The sequence below is a fragment of the Paramisgurnus dabryanus genome, chromosome 10, assembly GCF_030506205.2.
Source record: "Paramisgurnus dabryanus chromosome 10, PD_genome_1.1, whole genome shotgun sequence".
NCBI lineage: Eukaryota > Metazoa > Chordata > Actinopteri > Cypriniformes > Cobitidae > Paramisgurnus > Paramisgurnus dabryanus.
Genome location: NC_133346.1, coordinates 16,651,745 through 16,677,415, shown reverse-complemented (window position 1 = coordinate 16,677,415; position 25,671 = coordinate 16,651,745). Strand labels below are relative to the sequence as shown.

Below are 25,671 nucleotides of genomic sequence, written 5' to 3'. Positions count from 1 at the left end.
TCAGCACTACTTGCTGGACAGCGCTACAATGGAGGTATTTTCCGAAGATTTATTTTCTTGCATTTAAATACATTAAAACATATACAGTTCTTTAGAATACTCATAATTTTAATATTTTCTTAGCAGATTTGTTTCTCAGAATTAAAAAATGAAACGTTAAGAATCTGGTTTTGTTCTGATTTATTTTGTAGTGCTAGATTTAGGCTCAGAGTGCCGCTGTTTGATAACAAAGCGCAGAGACCGTATGTTTTAAACCCAACCCCATCCTACCATATTTCCAGAGTCGCTCATTGTCTTGCCTTAAACGAAGCAGGAAAAAATATTTTGCTTTGGAAGATTAAACGGATTTGGATTTTATGAAAAACTGCACATTGAAATACACTCGGAACCGTGGAAATTATTCTTTATCTCTCCTTGTATTTTTGTTCTATCGAAACAATGTCTCGGTTTTTTTATTACTCGGTGTTGTTTCTCATCGGCGTTTTTCACTCGGCACAAGGGCAGGTCAGTTACTCTATTCCAGAGGAAATGACAAAAGGATCGATGGTTGGAAATATCGCGCAGGATTTAGGGTTGGATTTACAACGACTGAAATCAGGAAAAGCACGCATATTTACACGGGACAGCACTGAATATATCGAGCTAAATAGAAACACAGGACTGCTTCTGATCAGAGAGAAAATGGATCGTGAGTCTCTTTGTGCAAAAACATCTCCGTGTGCTTTGCATCTTCAAATGATTTTGGAAAACCCGATGGAATTATACACAATTAATGTGGAAGTCACAGATATAAATGATAATGCGCCTACTTTCCAGAAAAAGGACTTCAAATTTGAGATCAGCGAGTCGTCTGTGCCTGGTGCTAGTTTCATGCTCGGGAAAGCTTTCGATCCAGACGTAGGACAAAACGCACTTCAAAGCTACTCGCTTAAACCCACTGATAAATTTCGTCTTCAATTGCACAGTCAGGCAAATGGCATTAAGAATGTCGAGATGATCTTACAAAACCCACTCGACAGAGAAACGCAAAGCTCGCTTACTTTGTTATTAGAGGCGTTTGATGGCGGCGATCCTGTTCTCTCAGGCACAGTGAAGATCCACATTACCGTCTTAGATAGTAATGATAATGCTCCTGTCTTTACGCAGAAAATATACAAAACCACCATAGCAGAAAACGAAGCAAAGGGTGCTATATTAACAGTTGTAAGCGCGTCCGATGCAGACGAAGGCTCTAACGGCGTCGTAACATATTACATATCTGACACAATGGACAGTAATGTGGCCGACATGTTTATAATTAATGAACAAAAAGGTGAAGTTTCATTAAATGGTCAGATTGACTATGAAAAGGTGAACCATTATGAACTTAATATTCAGGCAAAAGACCAAGGAGGACTTTCTAATGCATGTAAAGTAATTATCGATGTGCTCGACATTAATGATAATTCACCGAGCATTACTGTTCTGTCTAGTTCCCATTCCATATCCGAGGGGTCTAATACTGGGACTGTTGTTGCAATGCTAAATGTTGACGATATTGACTCAGGTTTAAATGGTCAGGTTCACTGCGTCATGAATGACGATATTCCCTTTACCATTACATCTTCGTCAAACAGTTTCTTTAGCTTGCAAACGGAACAGGAATTAGACAGGGAGGAAAATGCTGAATACAATATCACTGTAATATGCACGGATGAGGGAGTGCCCGCGCTCTCCAGTAGTGTTTCTTTTCGTGTGCAGATAACAGATGTGAACGATAACGCGCCAATCTTTGAGAAACGTCACTATGAAGCATGTATCGTCGAAAACAACCCACCTGGTGTCTCTATTTTTAAAGTTAAAGCCAGCGACGCTGATTGGAATCAGAATGCACGTGTTTCATATATTCTTGAGGACAGCACTGTCAATGGGGTTTCTGTATCTTCATATGTATCAGTTCACCCTGACAGTGGAGTGATTACAGCAATGCGCTCGTTTGACTATGAACAACTTAAAGATTTCAACATCCAAGTAAAGGCGCAAGATGGAGGCTCTCCTCCTCTCAGTAGTAATGTGACTGTTAAAATTATTATTCAAGATCAGAATGACAACGCTCCTCAGGTTCTGTATCCTGTACAAACTGGTGGCTCTGTGGTGGCTGAGATTGTGCCTCGTTCTGCAGATGTTGGTTATCTCGTCACTAAAGTGGTGGCTGTTGATGTGGACTCTGGACAGAATGCCTGGCTCTCATATAAACTACAGAAAGCCACAGACAGAGCGCTGTTTGAAGTGGGTTTACAGAATGGAGAAATCAGAACTGTGCGACAGGTGACTGATAAAGATGCTGTGAAACAAAAACTCACTGTTGTTGTTGAAGATAACGGACAGCCCTCACGCTCAGCTGTTGTTAATATTAACGTGGCTGTGGCGGACAGCTTCCCTGAAATACTCTACGAACTCACAGATTTTACGCATGACAAAGAACATAACGATAATCTGACTTTTTATTTAGTTCTCGCCCTGGTTGCGGTTTCCTTCCTTTTCATCACATGTGTAGTTGTTATAATATCAGTGAAAGTCTACAAATGGAGACAATCTCGCATTTTCTATCAGTCAAATCTCCCTGTTATTCCGTACTACCCACCAAACTATACAGATACAGGAGTAACTGGAACTCTGCCACACGGATACAATTATGAAGTTTGTATGACCACTGACTCGAGGAAAAGCGACTGTAAGTTCTCAACACTCGACGGTCAGAATATTTTAGTGATGGACCCAAGTTTCACTAAAACTATGCAACGCGTAGTCAACGAAAATAACGTTTTGGAAGGTGAATACTCGACGGAATCGGTAAGAACAATTTTTTAATTAACAAATATAAATTAACAAAATGTTCATTATTACACAGTTCTCGTAATACTATCATTCATGATATAGCGCCGATATGTGCCAATGCAGTTTATCACTACTCTCTGGTGTTTTTGTAACAGAAAACGAAAAATGTTGGTTAACTCTATAAATTACTAAATGAACACAATTATACATTGCCATATATGGCAATTTAATTTATCATTTATACACTCATTTTTATTTTTTTATTGTTTGTTTTTTAACAGCACACGAAAATATACAATCAGTACACTCTAAAAAAACAAACGGTGCTATATAGCACCAAAACAATTGCTTTGGATCGTAACGATAGAAGAACCATTTAAGTGCCATATAGCACCGGTGAAGAACCAGTGAAGCACCAGTGAAGCACCAGTGAAGCACCAGTGTAGAACCATATAGGGGCCATATAGCACCACATATGGTTCTACATAGCACTATATGGTTCTACACAGGTGCTTCACTGGTGCTTCACTGGTGCTTCACTGGTTCTTCACCGGTGCTATATGGCACTAAAAATGGTTCTTCTATCGTTACGATCCAAAGCAACTGTTTTGGTGCTATATAGCACCGTTTGTTTTTTAGAGTGTATGTTTCAGCACCATTTGCTGGACAGCGCCACAAAATAAGTAATTTCCTAAGCTTTCTTGTCTTACCTTTAATAAGTTGAAACATGTCCACTTTTATCTAGAACAGTTATGTTTTAAAATTTCTTCCTAGCACATTTGTTTCTCAGAATTAAAAAAGAAACGTTGAGAACCTGGTTTCGCTTTAATTTGTAGTGCTCGGTTTAGGCTCAGAGTGCCGCTGTTTGATAACATAGCACAGGGAAAGTCGATTTTTTAAACCCAACCCCATCCTCCCATATTTTCAGGGTCGCTCATTGTCTTGCCTTGAACTAAGCAGGACAATGTTTTACTTTGGCAGATTAAACGGATTTAGATTTTTTTAAAACTACACATTGAAATACAATCGGAAATCGTGGAAATTGTTATTTTTCGCTCATGGTATATTGGTGCTATATCGACAAAATGTCTCGTTTCATGCTTTACTCGGTGTTGTTTCTCATCGTCGTTGCTCACCCAGCACAAGGGCAGGTCAGTTACTCTATTCCAGAGGAAATGGCAAAAGGATCGAGGGTTGGAAATATCGCGCAGGATTTAGGGTTGGATTTACAACGACTGAAATCAGGAAAAGCACGCATATTTACACAGGACAGCACTGAATATATCGAGCTAAATAGAAACACGGGACTGCTTCTGATAAGGGAGAAAATGGATCGTGAGTCTCTTTGTGCAAAAACAACTCCGTGTGCTTTGCATCTTCAAATGATTTTGGAAAACCCAATGGAATTATACACGATTAATATCGAAGTCACAGATATAAATGATAATGCACCTACTTTCCAGAAAAAGGATTTCAAATTTGAGATCAGCGAATCGGCTGTGCCGGGTGCTAGTTTCATGCTAGGGAGAGCTTTTGATCCTGATGTAGGACAAAACGCACTTCAAAGCTATTCGCTTAAACCCTCTGATACATTTCGTCTTGAATTGCTGAGTCAGATGGATGGCACTAAAAATGTCAGGATGATTTTACAAAACCCACTTGATAGAGAAACGCAAAACTCGCTTTCTTTGTTTTTAGAAGCGTTTGATGGCGGCGATCCTGTTCTCTCAGGCACAGTGAAGATTCAAATTACCGTCTTAGACATTAATGATAATGCTCCTGTATTTACGCAGAAGGTATATAAAACCACCATAGCAGAAAACGAAGCAAAGGGTGCTATATTAACAGTTGTGAGCGCGTCCGATGCCGACGAAGGCTTTAACGGTGAGGTAACATATTACATATCTGACACAATGGACAGTAATGTGGCAGACATATTTATAATTAATAAACAAAATGGTGAACTATCATTAAATGGTCAGATTGACTATGAAAGGGTGAACCATTATGAGCTTAATATTCAGGCAAAGGACCAAGGAGGACTTTCAAATGAAGGTAAAGTAATTATCGATGTGTTGGACATTAATGACAATTCACCGAGTATTAGTGTTCTGTCTAGTTCCCATTCTATATCCGAAGGGTCTAAGTCTGGGACTGTTGTTGCAATGCTAAATGTTAACGATATTGACTCAGGTTTTAATGGCCAGGTTCACTGCGTCATAAATGACGATATTCCCTTTGCTATTACATCTTCGTCTAGCAGTTTTTTTAGCTTACAAACAGAACATGAATTGGACAGGGAGGGAAAAGCTGAGTACAATATCACTATTATGTGCACGGATGAGGGAGTGCCCGTGCTCTCCAGTAGTGTTTCTTTTCGTGTGCAGATAACAGATGTGAATGATAACGCGCCAATCTTTGAGAAACGTCACTATGAAGCATGCGTCGTCGAAAACAACCCACCTGGTGTCTCTATTTCAAATGTTAAAGCCATCGACGCTGATTGGAATCAGAATGCACGTGTTTCATATATTCTAGAGGACAGCACTGTCAATGGAGTTTCTGTATCTTCATATGTATCAGTTCACCCTGACAGTGGAGTGATTACAGCAATGCGCTCGTTTGACTATGAACAACTTAAAGATTTCAATATCCAAGTGAAGGCTCAAGATGGGGGCTCTCCTCCTCTCAGCAGTAATGTGACTGTAAAAATTATTATTCAAGATCAGAATGACAACGCTCCTCAGGTTCTGTATCCTGTACAAGCTGGTGGTTCTGTGGTGGCTGAGATTGTGCCTCGTTCTGCAGATGCTGGTTATCTCGTCACTAAAGTGGTGGCTGTTGATGTGGACTCTGGACAGAATGCCTGGCTCTCATATAAACTTCAGAAAGCCACAGACAGAGCGCTGTTTGAAGTGGGTTTACAGAATGGAGAAATAAGAACTGTGCGACAGGTGACTGATAAAGATGCTGTGAAACAAAAACTCACTGTTGTTGTTGAAGATAACGGACAGCCCTCGCGCTCAGCTGTTGTTAATATTAACGTGGCTGTGGCGGACAGCTTCCCTGAAATACTTTACGAACTCCCAGATTTTACGCATGACAGAGAACAAAACGACAATCTGACTTTTTATTTAGTTCTCGCCCTGGCTGCGGTTTCCTTCCTTTTCATCACATGTGTAGTTGTTATAATATCAGTGAAAGTCTACAAATGGAGACAATCTCGCATTTTCTATCAGTCAAATCTCCCTGTTATTCCATACTACCCACCAAACTATACAGATACAGGAGTAACTGGAACTCTGCCACACGGATACAATTATGAAGTTTGTATGACCACTGACTCGAGGAAAAGCGACTGTAAGTTCTCAACACTCGGGGGTCAGAATATTTTAGTGATGGACCCAAGTTTCACTGAAACTATGCAACGCGTAGTCAACGAAAATAACGTTTTGGAAGGTGAATACTCGACAGAATCGGTAAGAAAAACTTTTCTTAAATCTAAATTATCAAAATATTCAGTGCAAATAATATGATACATTTCTCTTAAAATCATCATTAATGTTTAAAACCACTTGCTGGATAGCGCCAGATAATGCAGTTTACTCTTAAGTGTATTTTTGTAGAAAAAATAAATAAAAATGTTGATAAACTCCGAATGACTAAATGTACACAATAATACAATGTCATATGTTTCTCTTTAAATTATCATGTATAGGCTACACTTATTTTTTATTGCTGGTTTTTAACAGCCCACCAAAATGTACATTCTGGCTGTTTTCAGCACCACTTGCTGGACAGCGCCACAATGGAAGAAATTTCTTTAATTTTCTTTTCTTGCCTTCAAATAAAATAAAAACTCATACATTTATCTAGAATTTTCTTAAAAAAATCCTAAAACATTTGTTTCTCAGATATTACAAAAGAAACGTTGAGAACCTGGTTTTGTTTTAATTTGTAGTGCTCTGTTTAGGCTCAGAGTGCCGCTGTTTGATAACATAGCACAGGGTGAGTCGATTTTTTTATCCCAACCCCATCCTCCCATATTTTAAGGGTCGATCATTGTCTTGCCTTGAAGTAAGCAGCAAAAATATTTTGCTATGTCGGATTAAACTGATTTGGATTTTAGGTAAATTACACATTAAAGTAAACTCGGAAACCCTTAAAGATGATATTTTTCTCTCATGGTATTTTTATCGAAACAATGTCTTCTTTCATGCGTTACTCTGTGTTGTTTCTCATCGTCGTTTTTCACTCGGCACAAGGGCAGGTCAGTTACTCTATTCCAGAGGAAATGGCAAAAGGATCGATGGTTGGAAATATCGCGCAGGATTTAGGGTTGGATTTACAACGAATGAAATCAGGAAAAGCACGCATATTTACAAGGGACAGCACTGAATATATCGAGCTAAATAGAAACACAGGACTTCTTCTGATCAGAGAGAAAATGGATCGCGAGTCTCTTTGTGCAAAAACAACCCCGTGTGCTCTGCATCTTCAAATGATTTTGGAAAACCCGATGGAATTATACACAATTAATGTGGAAGTCACGGATATAAATGACAATGCACCTACATTCAATATAAAAGACTTCCGTTTTGAGATCAGCGAATTAGCATTACCTGGTGCTAGCTTTATGCTCGGAGGAGCTTTTGATCCGGACGTAGGACAAAACGCACTTCAAAGCTACTCGCTGAAACCCACTGATAAATTTCGTCTTGAATTGCACAATCAAGAGGATGGCACTAAAAATGTTGAAATGATTTTACAAAACCCACTCGACAGAGAAACTCAGAGCTCGCTTACTTTGTTGTTAGAGGCGTTTGATGGCGGCGATCCTGTTCTCTCAGGCACAGTTAAGATTCACATTACCGTGCTAGACATTAATGATAATGCTCCTGTCTTTACGCAGAAAATATACAAAACCACAATATTAGAAAACGAAGCAAGAGGTGCTAAATTAACAGTTGTGAGCGCGTCTGATGCAGACGAAGGATCTAACAGTGTCGTAACATATTACATTTCTCAAACAATGAACAGTAATGTGGCCGACATGTTTTTAATTAATGATCAAAATGGTGAAGTTTCATTAAATGGTCAGGTTGACTATGAAAAGGTGAACCATTATGAACTTAATATTCAGGCAAAAGACCAAGGAGGGCTTTCTAATACATGTAAAGTTATTATCGACGTTTTGGACATTAATGACAATTCACCGAGTATTAGTGTTCTGTCTAGTTCGCATTCTATATCCGAGGGGTCTAAGTCTGAGACTGTTGTTGCAATGTTAAATGTTAACGATATTGACTCAGGTTTAAATGGTCAGGTTCACTGCGTCATAAATGACGATATTCCCTTTGCTATTACATCTTCCTCAAACAGTTTCTTTAGCTTGCAAACTGAACAGGAATTGGACAGGGAGGGAAAAGCTGAGTACAATATCACTGTTATATGCACGGATGAGGGAGTGCCCGCGCTCTCCAGTAGTGTTTCTTTTCGTGTGCAGATAACAGATGTGAATGACAACGCGCCAATCTTTGAGAAACGTCACTATGAAGCATTTATCGTCGAAAACAACACACCTGGTGTCTCTATTTCAAATGTTAAAGCCAGCGACGCTGATTGGAATCAGAATGCACGTGTTTCATATATTCTAGAGGACAGCACTGTCAATGGAGTTTCTGTTTCTTCATATGTATCAGTTCACCCTGACAGTGGAGTCATAACAGCAATGCGCTCGTTTGACTATGAACAACTTAAAGATTTCAACATCCAAGTGAAGGCGCAAGATGGAGGCTCTCCTCGTCTCAGTAGTAATGTGACTGTAAAAATTATTATTCAAGATCAGAATGACAACGCTCCTCAGGTTCTGTATCCTGTACAAGCTGGTGGTTCTGTGGTGGCTGAGATTGTGCCTCGTTCTGCAGATGTTGGTTATCTCGTCACTAAAGTGGTGGCTGTTGATGTGGACTCTGGACAGAATGCCTGGCTCTCATATAAACTACAGAAAGCTACAGACAGAGCGCTGTTTGAAGTGGGTTTACAGAATGGAGAAATAAGAACTGTTCGACAGGTGACTGATAAAGATGCTGTGAAACAAAAACTCACTGTTGTTGTTGAAGATAACGGACAGCCGTCACGCTCAGCTGTGGTTAATATTAACGTGGCTGTGGCGGACAGCTTCCCTGAAATACTCTACGAACTTACAGATTTTACGCATGACAGAGAACAGAACGATAATCTGACTTTTTATTTAGTTCTCGCCCTGGCTGCGGTTTCCTTCCTTTTCATCACATGTGTAGTTGTTATAATATCCGTGAAAGTCTACAAATGGAGACAATCTCGCATTTTCTATCAGTCAAATCTCCCTGTTATTCCGTACTACCCACCAAACTATACAGACACAGGAGTAACTGGAACTCTGCCACATGGATACAATTATGAAGTTTGTATGACCACTGACTCGAGGAAAAGCGACTGTAAGTTCTCAACACTCGGCGGTCAGAATATTTTAGTGATGGACCCAAGTTTCACTGAAACTATGCAACACGTAGTCAATGAAAATAACGTTTTGGAAGGTGAATACTCGACAGAATCGGTAAGAACAATTTTATTCTCACCAAACCTAAATGATCAAACTATTCTGTGAAAATAATATGATACAGTTCTGTTAAAATAATCATTCATGTTCAGAACCACTTGATGTACAGAGCCAGAAAGTCACGCTGCTGTTTATCACTACTTATCTGTAGGCTATTAGAAAAAGAAATTGGAAAATAGTTCATTAACTCTGAATGATTAAATGTACACAATTGTACACATATATCTCTTTAAAGTACCATTCATACACATTTTGTAAAATATTATTATTATTGTTATTAGTTTTATCAGCACACTAAAATATACAGTCAGACGGTTTTCAGCACTACTTGCTGGACAGCGCTGCAATAGAAGTAATTTCCTAAACTTCATTCTCTTGCATTTAAATGAATTAAAACTTCAACATTTTTCTACAATTTTCATGTTGTTTTCATTTGTTTCTTAAAATATAAAATAAGACAACGTCGAAAACCTTGTTTTGCTCTAATTTAATTTGCAGTGCTTGGTTTAGGCTCAGAGTGCCGCTGTTTGACAGGGACAGTCTGTTTTAAACCCAACCCTATCATCCCATATTTTCAGGGTCGCTCATTGTTGCCTTGAACTAAGCAGGAAAAATATTTTGCTTTGGCAGATTAAACGGATATGGATTTTAAGAAAACTGCACATTGAAATACACTCGGAAATCGTGGAAATTTATATTTTTCGCTCATGGTATTTTGATGATATATCGAAACAATGTCTTCTTTCATGCGTTACTCGCCGTTTTTTCTGATGGTCGTTTTTCACGCAGCACAGGGACAGGTCAGTTATTCTATTCCAGAGGAAATGGCAAAAGGATCGATGGTTGGAAATATCGCGCAGGATTTAGGGTTGGATTTACAACGACTGAAATCAGGAAACGCACGCATATTTACACAGGACAGCACTGAATATATCGAGCTAAATAGAATCACGGGACTGCTTCTGATCAGAGAGAAAATGGATCGTGAGTCTCTTTGTGCAAAAACAACTCCGTGTGCTTTGCATCTTCAAATGATTTTGGAAAACCCAATGGAATTATACACGGTGACTGTAGAAGTCACAGATATAAATGATAATGCACCAACATTCCAGAAAAAGGACTTCAAATTTGAGATCAGTGAATCGGCTGTGCCTGGTGCTAGTTTTATGCTCGGGGGAGCTGTCGATCCAGACGCAGGACAAAACGCTCTTCAAAGCTATTCGCTTAAACCCACTGATAAATTTCGTCTTGAATTGCACAATCAGGAGGATGGAACTAAGAGTGTCGAGATGATTTTACAAAAACCGCTCGACAGAGAAACGCAAAGCTCGCTGACTTTGTTGTTAGAGGCGTTTGATGGCGGCGATCCTGTTCTCTCAGGCACAGTACAGATTCACATTACCGTCTTAGATAATAATGATAATGCTCCTGTCTTTACGCAGAAAATATACAAAACCACCATAGCAGAAAACGAAGCAAAGGGTGCTATATTAACAGTTGTGAGCGCGTCTGATGCCGATGAAGGCTCTAACAGTGTCGTAACATATTACATATCTGAAACAATGGACAGTAATGTGGCCGACATGTTTTTAATTAATGAACAAAATGGTGAAGTTTCATTAAATGGACAGGTTGACTATGAAAATGTGAACCATTATGTACTTAAAATTCAGGCAAAAGACCACGGAGGACTTTCTAATGCATGTAAAGTAATTATCGATGTGTTGGACATTAATGATAATTCACCGAGTATTAGTGTTCTGTCTAGTTCCCATTCCCTATCTGAAGGGTCTAAGTCTGGCACTGTTGTTGCAATGTTAAATGTTAACGATTTTGACTCGGGTTTAAATGGCCAGGTTCACTGCGTCATAAATGATGATATTCCTTTTGATATTACATCTTCGTCAAACAGTTTCTTTAGCTTGCAAACTGAACAGGAATTGGACAGGGAGGGAAAAGCTGAGTACAATATCACTGTAACATGCACGGATGAGGGAGTGCCCGCGCTCTCCAGTAGTGTTTCTTTTCGTGTACTGTTAACAGATGTGAATGATAACGCGCCAATATTTGAGAAACGTCACTACGAAGCATATCTTGTCGAAAACAACACACCTGGTGTCTCTATTTTTAAAGTTAAAGCAATCGACGCTGATTGGAATCAGAATGCACGTGTTTCATATATTCTAGAGGACAGCACTGTCAATGGAGTTTCTGTATCTTCATATGTATCAGTTCACCCTGACAGTGGAGTGATTACAGCAATGCGCTCGTTTGACTATGAACAACTTAAAGATTTCAATATCCAAGTGAAGGCTCAAGATGGGGGCTCTCTTCCTCTCAGCAGTAATGTGACTGTAAAAATTATTATTCAAGATCAGAATGACAACGCTCCTCAGGTTCTGTATCCTGTACAAACTGGTGGTTCTGTGGTGGCTGAGATTGTGCCTCGTTCTGCAGATGTTGGTTATCTCGTCACTAAAGTGGTGGCTGTCGATGTGGACTCTGGACAGAATGCCTGGCTCTCATATAAACTACAGAAAGCGACAGACAGAGCGCTGTTTGAAGTGGGTTTACAGAATGGAGAAATAAGAACTGTGCGACAGGTGACTGATAAAGATGCTGTGAAACAAAAACTCACTGTTGTTGTTGAAGATAACGGACAGCCCTCACGCTCAGCTGTGGTTAATATTAACGTGGCTGTGGCGGACAGCTTCCCTGAAATACTTTACGAACTGACAGATTTTACGCATGACAAAGAACATAACGACAATCTCACTTTTTATTTAGTTCTCGCCCTGGCTGCGGTTTCTTTTCTTTTCATCACATGTGTAGTTGTTATAATATCGGTGAAAGTCTACAAATGGAAACAATCTCGCATTTTCTATCAGTCAAATCTTCCTGTTATTCCGTACTACCCACCAAACTATACAGATACAGGAGTAACTGGAACTCTACCACATGGATACAATTATGAAGTTTGTATGACCACTGACTCAAGGAAAAGCGACTGTAAGTTCTCAACACTCGGCGGTCAGAATATTTTAGTGATGGACCCAAGTTTCACTGAAACTATGCAACGCGTAGTCAACGAAAATAACGTTTTGGAAGGTGAATACTCGACAGAATCGGTAAGAGATATTTTTCATACATATATAATAAATATAAATGCCAAAATAAACAAGACCTTAGGTAAAAATTAAACAGTACTGTTATTAAATTATAGACAGTATTATCTTTCAAAACTATAATTTATGTTCAGCACCACTTGCTGGACAGCGCCATTATGTGACTTTGCCGTTTACCTCTCTGGTAATTAGTCATTAACAAAATGCACACTATTGTTTGTTGATGATACATTATAATATATTTATTTTAAAACTATATAATTTATATAATTATTTATAATGTTATTTATTTTATAACATAACATTAAAATCAGGCTTTTTCAGCACCGTTTACTGGACAGCGCCATAATGTACTACTGCTAATATTCTGAAGGCACTTTTTCATGCATTCAGATAAAAAAATTGCATTTTCTCTAGAATAGGTCATTTTATTAATTTATCATGAAATTTGTTTAAATACACACATATTTGTTTCAGAAACCGCTGAGAAAGAGTTTTGTTCTGCTCTGATTTGTAGTGCTCAGTTTTAGGCTCAGAGTGCCGCTGTTTGTCAACTTAGCACGGTCTGTATTTTAACCCATCCCATTATCCCAGGATTTCAGTGAGAAGGAAATAAAGAAAAAGCTTTCATCTTGCTCATTGCGTGGTCAGGAACGAAACAGAATTGTTTTACTTTGCCGGATAAAAAATGATTTGCATTTAAATTTTACTCTTTGGAAACATAAATCGTCGAGACTGTTCTTTTATTCTGTGTTTTTGTGTTCGATGCTATCTACAAAGATGTCTCGTATCGTGATATGCTACTGCGTTTTGTTTCTCTTTGTCGTTAATCGCTCAGCGCAAGGACAGGTCAGTTATTCTATTCCAGAAGAAATTCCTAAAGGCTCCGTGGTGGGAAATATTGCGCAGGATTTAGGATTGGATTTACAACGATTAAAATCAGGGAAAGGACGCATATTTACAGGAGACAGTACTGAATACATTGGTCTGAATAAAGAGACTGGCTTGCTGCTTATCCGAGAGAAAATGGATCGAGAGTCTCTTTGTGCCAAAACGACGCCGTGCGCTTTGCATCTTCAGCTGATTTTGGAAAACCCGATGGAATTGTATACGATTACGGTTGAAATCACGGATATAAACGACAATCCCCCCACTTTCCAGAAAAAGCGAATTCAATTTGAAATCAGCGAATCTGCTGTAACGGGTGCAAGATTCATGCTGGAAAAAGCCGTGGATGCGGATGTGGGAGCAAATGGTCTTCAAAGCTATTCTCTTAAACCAACCGATAATTTTGCTCTTGAACTCCACACCCAAGCAAGCGGGGGTAAAAACGTCGAGATGGTTTTGCAAAGACCACTTGATAGAGAAAAGAAAGAGGTTATTTCTTTGTTGCTTACAGCTATTGATGGGGGTGATCCGCAATTGTCTGGAACTGTTCAAATACATGTTACTGTACTAGACGCTAATGATAATGCCCCCGTATTTACGCAAAAGGTGTATAAAGCAACACTGACTGAAAACGCAGCACGAGGGTCTAAACTAACAATAGTCAGCGCCACTGATGCAGATGAGGGATCTTACGGTCACGTGACTTACTACATCGCAAGTACAGAAGATAGCGCGAGAAACATGTTTATTATAGATCAGCATAGTGGCGAGGTCACTTTAAACAGTGTGGTTGACTTTGAAAAAGCAAGTCACTACGAGCTTGATATTCAGGCTAGAGATCAAGGGGGGCTTTCTGATTCATGTAAGCTAATCATTGATGTACTAGATATCAATGATAACAAACCAATGATCAACTTACTTTCAATGTCAAATTCTGTGTCTGAGGACTCCATGCCTGGAACGGTTGTTGCTATGATGAAGGTAGATGATGCAGATTCTGGTGTGAATGGTCAAGTTCAGTGCTCTATAAATGAGAACATTCCATTTGCTCTTACATCAGCATCCAGCAATTTCATCAGCCTGCAAATAGAGCAGCAGTTGGACAGAGAGAGAGATGCCGAGTATAATGTCAGCATAACATGCTCTGATCAGGGAGTACCTGCCTTATACAGCAGTGCCTCTCTTACATTACAAATATCAGATGTAAATGACAATGCTCCCACCTTTGAGAAAAGCAACTATGAGGCCTTTGTAATCGAAAATAACACACCTGGCTTATCTATATTTACAGTTGTAGCCAATGATGCCGACTGGAATCAGAATGCACGTGTCTCGTATATTTTAGAGGACAGTACTGTTAATGGAGTCTCTGTTTCTACATACGTGTCAGTTAACCCAAACAGTGGAGTGATTACAGCCATGCGTTCATTTGATTATGAGCAACTTAAAGATTTCACGTTTAGAGTAAAAGCACAAGATGGTGGATCTCCTCCACTCAGTAGTAATGTGACTGTAAAAATTATTATTCAAGATCAGAATGACAACGCTCCTCAGGTTCTCTATCCTGTACAAACTGGTGGTTCTGTGGTGGCTGAGATTGTGCCTCGTTCTGCAGATGTTGGTTATCTCGTCACTAAAGTGGTGGCTGTTGATGTGGACTCTGGTCAGAATGCCTGGCTCTCATATAAACTACAGAAAGCTACAGACAGAGCGCTGTTTGAAGTGGGTTTACAGAATGGAGAAATAAGAACTGTTCGACAGGTGACTGATAAAGATGCTGTGAAACAAAAACTCACTGTTGTTGTTGAAGATAACGGACAGCCCTCACGCTCAGCTGTGGTCACCATTAATGTGGCAGTTGCTGATAATTTTCCTGAAGTGCTCTCAGAATTCACAGACTTTACTCATGAAAAGGAATACAACAGCGATCTGACTTTTTATTTAATTTTGGCACTTGCAGTAGTTTCACTGCTCTTTATAGTTTCAATTATTGCAATCATTTCTGTGAAAATCTACAGATGGAGGCAAAATAAGTTATTTTATAAATCTGGAGCAAATCTACCTGTAATTCCATATTACCCACCAGTTTATGCGGACGGCACATTACAGCACGTATATAATTATGAAATGTGCGGCACCACTGATTCAAGGATGAGTGATGTGAAGTTTGTCAGGCCCTACAGTCAGAACACACTCGTGAGCCAGAGTCATATGGGGACAGTACAGAGAGAACAGAACGAACAGGACAATGATGTCTTAAATACAGAGGTGAGACCTTTTAATGACTAATGTTTAAACATTTCATGGCTTTTTGTTCTTTTCTGGGCATTTATTTTTTAAGATTGGGTGTTGAGTCTCAACACCCTACCATAGCCTTTGCTCTGTGACATATAGTATGTGACATAACCAGACAAGTTTATAAATCTGTTTAGACATTGTGCACATGCAGTCAAAGTAGATGGCTTTATTAATTTTTACATCTCATAGAATCATAATAATTAAAAAAATATAAAATAAATTCATAGAATGCTAAAGAAAGACAAATATTTGTGGTGGTAATTTACATATCATGTTTACATGCAGAATTTGCCTAATCTTAATGCAATTATTAAAAGTGACACTATAATTTAGTTTTGTTTTTCTAACACTGCACTGAATAAGCCATTTGACATAACAGATATTTACGCAAAGTTCACAACATCACACAATAATTGCAGAATTTACAAACAAATCTTAAATATTACCTGGATGATTAACAACTATTTCTATGATGGTTGTTCATGAGTTCTTTGTTTGTCACGGGATATTAAACTGCCCACTGGTCTATTGTAGAATTCTCCATGTTCAGCACTTTCTTTGCTTTGCCGGCGTTTTCTGCATATCTGACACCTTTCCAACAGATCCATATTTTCACATTGTGTACAACTTGAGGGATTCATACACAGTGATTACTAAAAGTGAAAACAGTTCTGATTTTCAGGAAGGCAACACACTATATTCTACATATGTAAACAGCTGAAAATGATGGTTGTTTTAAATTGTTAAGAGTTTGCTGATTATGCATGGTGTATATGCAAGCTTGTGGCAGTATAGTGACTCGGCACTGTTGTTTCACAGCAAGAAAGTCCCTGGTTTGAGCCCCAGGTGAGCCTGGAGGTCTTTCTTTGTGCAATCTGTATGTTCTCCTGTGTCAGTGTAGATTTACTACAGGTACTTTGGGTTATTCCCCCAGGAATAGAAGAATATGTAAGGCAACTACCACCTAATATAAATATTATGTTTCTTTAGTCATTTAGTATGGCATAAAATTGGTCATCATTACTTGAATACATTTTTCTCCAAGCACATTTTACAAATTCCAAACCACATTAATCTTAATATATAACATTCATTTTGGGTATAATCATTTATTTATTGTTGTTAAAAAGCGCTAGAAGTGAAACATACCTTGTATTTAGGTGTGCTTAATAATTTTGCAGGTTTTCTTTTACATGTAAAATAGGCCAAAAATTAACTTTTCTTCAAGCACTGAAAATGGATTACTATGTCCATGAAAAAGATGCCATGCTCTAGAAATGGCAAAATAAATGTGTGCCCAAAAAATGCTGACTGGGACAGTGAGGTCACAAATAAATAGGTTGAAAAGAAAAGTTATTAACTGTGCAAGATTTTGAGTGATTTTTTGTCAACGGAATTGTTTATCTCGCAGTGCGTTCTCCAGAACTGCAACTTGCCTGGAGTCTCTGAAAGTAAAACATGTCAGGTTCACTGAGACTTTGCTAGGGAAAAGAATCCTGAAATATGACCCCCACTTAAAAATAATTATAATTATCAAAAACTAAATAGATGAAGACTGAATTTTTTAAAGGTTTGTAAACATATAGGTTGAGAGTGACTGGGAGCAGCATTAGTTCACTTTTTGAGGAATTTAGAGAGTAAAGTCTTCTTGGTGGTTTCATAACTATTTCTTTATCATAATTCTCTCTTGCAATTGTTGTCTTTTTTCTACTAATTTTGTGACTCTGCTACCGCACTCAGCATTTTTAATCCAATGGTTACATCTTAATTTTGCAATGTTTAACATCTTTGTAATGATATTTATTTAAAAATTAATTTCCATGAGTAAAATCTTTTTGGCACATTTTACCTGAAAGAAAACCTGCATAATTATAATGCACACTTGAATACTAGGCGTGCTTCACTTCCAGCCATAATTAACAATTAAATATTGTTCAATAAATACAAAATTAATAACAGTTTTTCATATTAATGTGGTTTGGATTTGTTAAAATGCGCTTGGAAAGTGCAATCACAGAATTGACTTTGATAATAATTATGCACACACTAGGCCTATATTGAGAAGCGCCACTAGCAATTTTGGACCCTAAGAAAAAATATAAGGTTGTGACCTCTACCACACCCATGTTACTAATAAAAATGATATTTGGGGGACCTAATAGTGTGCGGGAATATTGCGTGTGGCGAGGAGCTGTTTGAGGCGATTTTACATGAGGTTAAGGGTTTGCACACTCATTTCCAAATTATATATAAAATATATCCAGGGTTGGATTACTTTGCAATGTGGCTTGTTTTACAGTATGCCATGAGACCTATTAATGCAATTTTATCTATTTCTGAAGTGCTTCTTTAAGACCACCGCTATCTCACATAAGGCTGTCAAGCAATCGGTATCAACCAATTCAGCACCACCGCTACCATGGACAGCACCTGGTAACGTCTTACGTAAGAATGTATACCCTAGCAACCCACTAAGGTATATTTCGGGGAACACGCCTTGAAAAATTTAGTTAAGGTATGTGACAGATAGACAATTACCATGTACACACATTAAACTTGATTATATTTGTTTATGTAATATAATAATCATCCAAACATTTATATGTATTTTATTTATATCATTCATGCTAACGATGATGTTTGGACGATGCAAGGAATGTTTTGCGGCTTGAAATCTTTCAGTCTTTCATATTGTGTTAAAAATAAGTGATAATTCTGCACTGCTATATTTCGACTCTAAGTGCCGCTGTTCAACCTTTGTATCCTTGTAGTGGGTTTGTTATCCATCCCTTTAACAAAGCAATAGCATAATTCAGACTACATCAACGGGGACACTGGATGCAGACCGGAAAAAAATCGCTTGTTAGCTTTAGTCTCCAGTTTCATTAAACCCGGAATAAACAGATTTGTGGAAAATTCTAATTCATCATATATTTTGTTTAAATTGCCTCTGCGCAATCTTTGTTGGTCACAAATGGAGTCGGGAGGAAAATGCTGGGTGTATGGTTGGCTATTCTACACAGTGTGCGCCATTTCTTTATTTGCGACTGAAGTGACTGGACAGATTCGTTATTCTATACCCGAGGAAATGGCAGTGGGCTCGAATGTTGGAAATATCGCCTCGGACCTTGGACTTGAACCTAAAAGACTGATTTCAGGCAAAGCGCGTGTGTTTACCGCGGAGAGCAGTGAGTACATTGGACTAGACAAAGAGAACGGACATCTGGTTATTAACAATAAAATCGACAGAGAGGAATTATGTGGAGAGATTTCCGCGTGTAGTGTAAGTTTTGATATTATTTTGGATAACCCGATGGAGCTTTATCGTGTTACAGTTGACATACAAGACATCAATGATAACAGCCCCGTATTTCCGAGATCTAAAATCGAACTAGAAATCAGTGAATTAGCTGTATCGGGTGCGCGTTTTCCATTAGAGAGCGCAATAGATCCAGACGTGGGAGTGAATACACTACAGAAATATACTCTTCATCCCACCGATCATTTTAAACTAAATGTGCAGAGTGCTGAAGATGGTAGTAAAAACGTCGAGATGATTCTTCATTCTCCATTAGACAGAGAAAAAGAAAAACATCATAATTTAATCCTGACGGCCTTCGATGGTGGAAAACCACAAAGGTCTGGGACTGTGCAAATAAATATTGTTGTTCTTGATGTAAATGACAATGCGCCTGTGTTCACACGTTCGTCTTACAAAACATCTGTTGTTGAAAATGCTGCTAAAGGTACAGTCGTTACAACAGTAAGTGCGACAGATGCTGACGAGTCAAGTGATGGTGTACAGTATTATTTTGAGCACGCGACCTCTGCAGTTAAATCTTTGTTCTCCATTGACGCGGATTCTGGTGAGGTTAGAGTTATAGGTGACATAGATTATGAAAAACACAAGCAGTTTAAAATCAAAGTCAAAGCTAAAGATAAAGGCGGTTTAACTGACTCGAGTGAGATCATAATTGATGTCATAGATGTAAATGATAACACACCAAAAATTACAATAATGTCTTTTACTGGTACTGTATCTGAAGATGCAACACTTGGCACTATTATAGCAATGTTAAACGTTCAAGATCTAGACTCAGGTGACAACAATAAGATTACTTGCTCTATTGATCTGAACTCTCCATTTAAAATCGTATCGTCATTAACTAATTATTACAACCTGGTGACAGATTCAGAATTAGATAGGGAACAGACAGCAGAGTATAATATCACTATAACTGCTGTTGATGGAGGTAACCCAGCTCTGTCAAGTAAAGAGATTTTGAGACTGAAGATATCTGATGTGAATGATCACGCACCTCAGTTTAAGCAGGAATCATATAATGCTTTTATAGCTGAAAATAACCCACCATCTACAACTATTCTGTCTGTGAAAGCAGAGGACATGGACTGGGGGCAAAATGCTAAGATTTCTTATTTCCTTATTGATGGAGATTTAAATGGATCACCTCTGTCCTCTTACATTTCCATAAATTCAGAGAGTGGTGTGATCTATGCAGTCAAATCTTTTGATTATGAACAACTGAAATCATTCAGAATGCAAGTTAAAGCTCAAGATGGAGGCTCACCGCCTTTATCCAACAATGTGACTCTTAACATCTTCATTCAAGATCAGAATGACAACGCTCCTCAGGTTCTGTATCCTGTACAAACTGGTGGTTCTGTGGTGGCTGAGATTGTGCCTCGTTCTGCAGATGTTGGTTATCTCGTCACTAAAGTGGTGGCTGTTGATGTGGACTCTGGACAGAATGCCTGGCTCTCATATAAACTACAGAAAGCCACAGACAGAGCGCTGTTTGAAGTGGGTTTACAGAATGGAGAAATAAGAACTGTGCGACAGGTGACTGATAAAGATGCTGTGAAACAAAAACTCACTGTTGTTGTTGAAGATAATGGACAGCCGTCACGCTCAGCTGTGGTCACCATTAATGTGGCAGTTGCTGATAATTTTCCTGAAGTGCTCTCAGAATTTTCAGACTTTACTCATGAAAAGGAATACAACAACGATCTGACTTTTTATTTAATTTTGGCACTTGCAGTAGTTTCACTGCTCTTTATCGTCTCAATTATTGCAATAATTTCAGTGAAAATCTACAAATGGAGGCAAAATAAGTTATTTTATAAATCTGGAGCAAATCTACCTGTAATTCCATATTACCCACCAGTTTATGCGGACGGCACATTACAGCATGTGTATAATTATGAAATGTGCGGCACCACTGACTCAAGGATGAGTGACGTGAAGTTTGTCAGGCCCTACAGTCAGAACACACTCGTGAGCCAGAGTCATTTGGGGACAATACAGAGAGAACAGAAGATACAAGAGAATGATGACATTAATTCAGAGGTGAGACGTTTAATTGACTGTCTTATGATCATTCAAAAGCATTTCTTAAGGATTTTTTTTTTTTTGTCGAGCATTAATATGAAGGGGTGATTGAGTATGCTTTGGGGTGTTTGGGTGATGCTCAGTGACAAAACCTGACACATTAGCTTATGCTTTGCATACTGTATTTACAGTCAAAGTAGATGGCTTTGTTAATTATTACAGGTCAAAAAAACTTCTTTTATAGAATGTTTAAGGAAGTTAGTGCAAACATACACTGATGCTCAATAAGGCAACATGATTCTTTAAGAGCCAGATCTGCTTTCTGAACAGGATGGTCGGTATAAATTATTTTATTTATTTTGTCTTCTGGGACATATGTATATATGTATATACAATTGACACATAGCGTCCAGTTCCCAAGTTTAGATTAGCATTTCTTGCTCTTAATATACTTGTATCCTTTATTGAGCATGTGAATGTCTGTACCTTTTGTAATACAGTAGTCAACATTTGAAGTGGATCAAAAAAAGTTAATTAAAGTTGTCCTATTACAAGAACAGGTTTTGGGTATTGGTTTTTAACCAAGTTGTAGTTGTGGATGGGCCCCTCAAATGTCCTTAGTGTTAAAAGATAAATCTTAAGGTATTGCTGGAAAAGATTCAGATGTGAAGAAGCGCAGGACCTGACAGATTTGTTTGATGGACAGTGGCAGTTTAATGGCTAAAGATAAATTAGGCACATATTAAATCACAAAACATTGAAACAGTTGATGATCCTTCGTGTAGCATTGTACAGTATTAAAAATCAAATGTTTGTAAAATTTGCAAAGTTTTGTAATTGTAGGTTGTGGACAATTTATCATCATTAGTTTTGTGAAATATCTTGTTCAGTATTAATAAAAATGAACTTTTATAATTCCTCTGATTCTTGTTAAAGGGTAGGTCACACTAAAAATAAAAATCTGTCATAATTTTCTCACTCTCATGTTGTTACAACCTTGTATAATTTTATTTGCTCTGATAAACACAAAGGATGATGTTTTGAGAAATATTTGATACCAAACTGATCATGAGCCCCATTCACTTATATATTAGGAAAAAAGAATACTATGGAAGTGAATATGGCTCATGAATGGTTTGTTTACAGACATTTCTCAAAATATCTTCCTTCGTGTCCATCAGAGAAAAGAAATTAATACAGTTTTGTACTGTATCAACATGAGACTGAGTAAATTATGACAGAATTTTATTTTCTTTTTTGTTAACTATCTATTTAAATATTAACATTTTGCAGATTCAGCAAGGTCTATGTACTCTGGCTGTAATGAGTTGGTATATGATGTAATTCCATGATGCTATCACTGTCTTTATGTCACAGTCCAAAATTAAATCAATGACAGAATATAATAAAATAGCATTATTATAAAAAAGTGATGTAAGCGTCACCTGTTAATACGGGGTGGTAAGGTCAGAGCAGTAACGAAAATTTACTAGTGTATTACAATGATACTGCTTACCATATACATATGCTACTATTGTATAGCTCAATAGTAGAGCATTGCAAGTAGCGCAAAAGGACATGAATTCGAACCCAGTGAACACACATATAAAAAAGTACTATACCTTGTAATGCATATGAACCATTGGATAAAAGTGTCTGCCAAATGCGTAAATGTAAATATATTAAGATTGGTTATGTTTGTTTAATAATAATCATTCATTTTTTTTTTTTTACTTTTTTAATCATTTTTGTCCACGGTAAAATTTCTTTTTGTGTGCTACTGCGTGGGAATTTAAGCGCTTTAAAATCTTTCAATCTTTCAGAAAGTGGTTTTAGATGTGATCATTCTGCACTGCTGTATTTCGACTCTAAGTGCCGCTGTTCAACTTTGTATTCTTCTAGTGGCGTTGTTATCCATCCCTCATACAAAACCTATAGCAGTAGCATAATTCAGACTTCATAAACGACGACACTAGATGCTACATAACGACCAACACATCGCTTTTCAGATTCGCCTCCAGACTCTCTAATCCGGATGAGGCATTTTGTAGGAAATATTCTATAATATTCATCATTCGGTTTTTTTTTTTTTTTTTAATGGTCAGTCTTTGTTGTGCAAAAATGGAGTCGGGAGGAAAAGGCTGGGTGTATGGTTGGCTATTCTACACCGTATGCGCGCTTTCTTTATTTGAGTCTGAAGTGACTGGACAGATTCGTTATTCAATACCCGAGGAAATGGCAGTGGGCTCGATTGTTGGAAATATCGCCTCGGACCTTGGGCTTGAACCGAAGAGACTGATTTCAGGCAAAGCGCGCGTGTTTACCGCGGAGAGCAGTGAGTACATTGGACTGGACAAAGAGAACGGACATCTGGTTATTAAGAATAAAATAGACAGAGAGGAATTATGTGGAGAGATATCCGCATGTAGTGTCAGTTTTAATGTTATTTTGGATAATCCGATGGAGCTTTTCCGCGTTACAGTAGACATACAAGACATCAATGATAACAGCCCCGTTTTTCCGAAATCGAAAATAGAAAAGAAGATCAGCGAATTAGCGGTGGCCGGTGCGCGCTTTCCATTAGAGAGCGCAGTAGACGCAGACGTGGGAGTGAATACACTACAGAAATATACTCTTCATCCCACGGATAAATTTAAACTGAATATCCAAAGTAGTGCTGGTGGTAGCAAACACGTCGAAATGATTCTTCATTCTCCATTAGACAGAGAAAAAGAAAAACATCATAATTTAATCCTGACGGCTTTCGATGGTGGAAAACCACAAAGGTCTGCGACTGTGCAGATAAATATTTTTGTTCTTGATGTTAATGACAATGCGCCTGTGTTTAGCCAATCGTCTTATAAAGCATCAGTGGTTGAAAATGCTGCTAAAGGTACAGTCGTTACAACAGTAAGTGCGACAGATGCTGACGAGTCAAGTAACGATGTACAGTATTATTTCGAGCACGCGACCTCTGCAGTTAAAGCTTTGTTCTCCATTGACGCGGATTCTGGTGAGGTTAAAGTTATAGGTGACATAGATTATGAAAAACACAAGCAGTTCACATTTAAAGTCAAGGCTAAAGATCACGGAGATTTGACTGACTCGAGTGAGATCATTATTGATATCATAGATGTAAATGATAACACCCCAAAAATTTCAATAATGTCTTTCTCCAGTTTTGTATCTGAAGATGCAGCACCTGGCACTATTATAGCAATGTTAAATGTTCAAGATCTAGACTCAGGAGACAACAGTAAGATTTCTTGCTCTATTGATGTGAACTCTCCATTTAAAATCATATCCTCAATAACAAACCATTACAACCTGGTGACAGATTCAGAATTAGACAGGGAACAGACAGCAGAGTATAATATCACTGTAACTGCTGTTGATGGGGGTAACCCAGCTCTGTCAAGTAAAGAGATTTTGAGACTGAAGTTATCTGATGTGAATGATCACGCACCTCAGTTTGAGCACGAATCATATAATGCTTTTATAGCTGAAAATAACCCACCATCTACAACTATTTTGTCTGTGAAAGCAGAGGACATGGACTGGGGGCAAAATGCTAAGATTTCTTATTTCCTAATTGATGGATATTTAAATGGATCGCCTCTGTCCTCTTACATTTCCATAAATTCAGAAAGTGGTGTGATCTATGCAGTAAAATCTTTTGATTATGAACAACTGAAATCATTCAAAATGCAAGTTAAAGCTCAAGATGGAGGCTCACCGCCTTTATCCAACAATGTGACTCTTAACATCTTCATTCAAGATCAGAATGACAACGCTCCTCAGGTTCTGTATCCTGTACAAACTGGTGGTTCTGTGGTGGCTGAGATTGTGCCTCGTTCTGCAGATGTTGGTTATCTCGTCACTAAAGTGGTGGCTGTTGATGTGGACTCTGGACAGAATGCCTGGCTCTCATATAAACTACAGAAAGTTACAGACAGAGCGCTGTTTGAAGTGGGTTTACAGAATGGAGAAATAAGAACTGTGCGACAGGTGACTGATAAAGATGCTGTGAAACAAAAACTCACTGTTGTTGTTGAAGATAACGGACAGCCCTCACGCTCAGCTGTGGTCTCCATTAATGTGGCAGTTGCTGATAATTTTCCTGAAGTGCTCTCAGAATTAACAGACTTTACTCATGAAAAGGAATACCACAATGATCTGACGTTTTATTTAATTTTGGCTCTTGCAGTAGTTTCACTGCTCTTTATCGTCTCAATTATTGCAATAATCTCTGTGAAAATCTACCGATGGAGGCAAAATAAGTTATTTTATAAATCTGGACCAAATCTACCTGTAATTCCATATTACCCACCAGTTTATGCAGACGGCACATTACAGCATGTATATAATTATGAAATGTGCGGCACCACTGACTCAAGGATGAGTGATGTGAAGTTTGTCAGGCCCTACAGTCAGAACACACTCGTGAGCCAGAGTCATTTGGGGACAGTACAGAGAGAACAGAAGATACAAGAGAATGATGACAATAATTCAGAGGTGAGACGTTCAAATTTCTCTTTTTGATCATTCGAAAAATTGTCTTCAGGATTTTTATTTTATTTATTTTTTTAGCT

General features: G+C 38.2%; 3 protein-coding genes across 32 annotated transcripts in view; all 3 read left to right on the top strand.

Moving 5' to 3' along the window:
* LOC135779723 (protocadherin gamma-C5-like) overlaps nt 1-25,671 on the top strand; it is a 188,719-nt gene that overhangs the window by 92,833 nt on the left and 70,215 nt on the right. For 2 of the 30 annotated variants that reach the window (XM_073816045.1, XM_065290568.1), the window contains exon 1: nt 6,869-9,415. The exons of 20 other annotated variants lie outside the window; for them this stretch is intronic. In XM_073816045.1, the coding sequence (XP_073672146.1) occupies nt 6,986-9,415 (2,430 nt within the window). In that variant the 5' untranslated portion in view covers nt 6,869-6,985. Of the gene's footprint in view, nt 1-324; nt 2,833-6,868; nt 9,416-10,004; nt 12,547-13,054; nt 15,700-22,871; nt 25,595-25,671 lie in introns of those variants that run through there. 8 more of the 30 variants (XM_065290586.2, XM_073816046.1, XM_065290582.2 and 5 more) reach the window with 8 other exon arrangements.
* Nucleotides 3,764-6,368, top strand: LOC135779727 (protocadherin gamma-A11-like). The gene has a single exon (XM_065290614.2). It carries the CDS (start codon nt 3,876-3,878, stop codon nt 6,351-6,353), a length of 2,478 nt encoding a protein of 825 aa, XP_065146686.1. The 5' UTR covers nt 3,764-3,875; the 3' UTR covers nt 6,354-6,368.
* LOC135779720 (protocadherin gamma-A3-like) lies at nt 18,378-22,012 on the top strand. The gene has a single exon (XM_065290551.1). It carries the CDS (start codon nt 18,704-18,706, stop codon nt 21,185-21,187), a length of 2,484 nt encoding a protein of 827 aa, XP_065146623.1. The 5' UTR covers nt 18,378-18,703; the 3' UTR covers nt 21,188-22,012.

Excerpts from the sequence above, each read along its gene's own strand:
- LOC135779720 (XM_065290551.1), top strand. The coding sequence starts at position 18,704 with ATGGAGTCGGGAGGAAAATGCTGGGTGTATGGTTGGCTATTCTACACA.
- LOC135779727 (XM_065290614.2), top strand. The coding sequence starts at position 3,876 with ATGGTATATTGGTGCTATATCGACAAAATGTCTCGTTTCATGCTTTAC.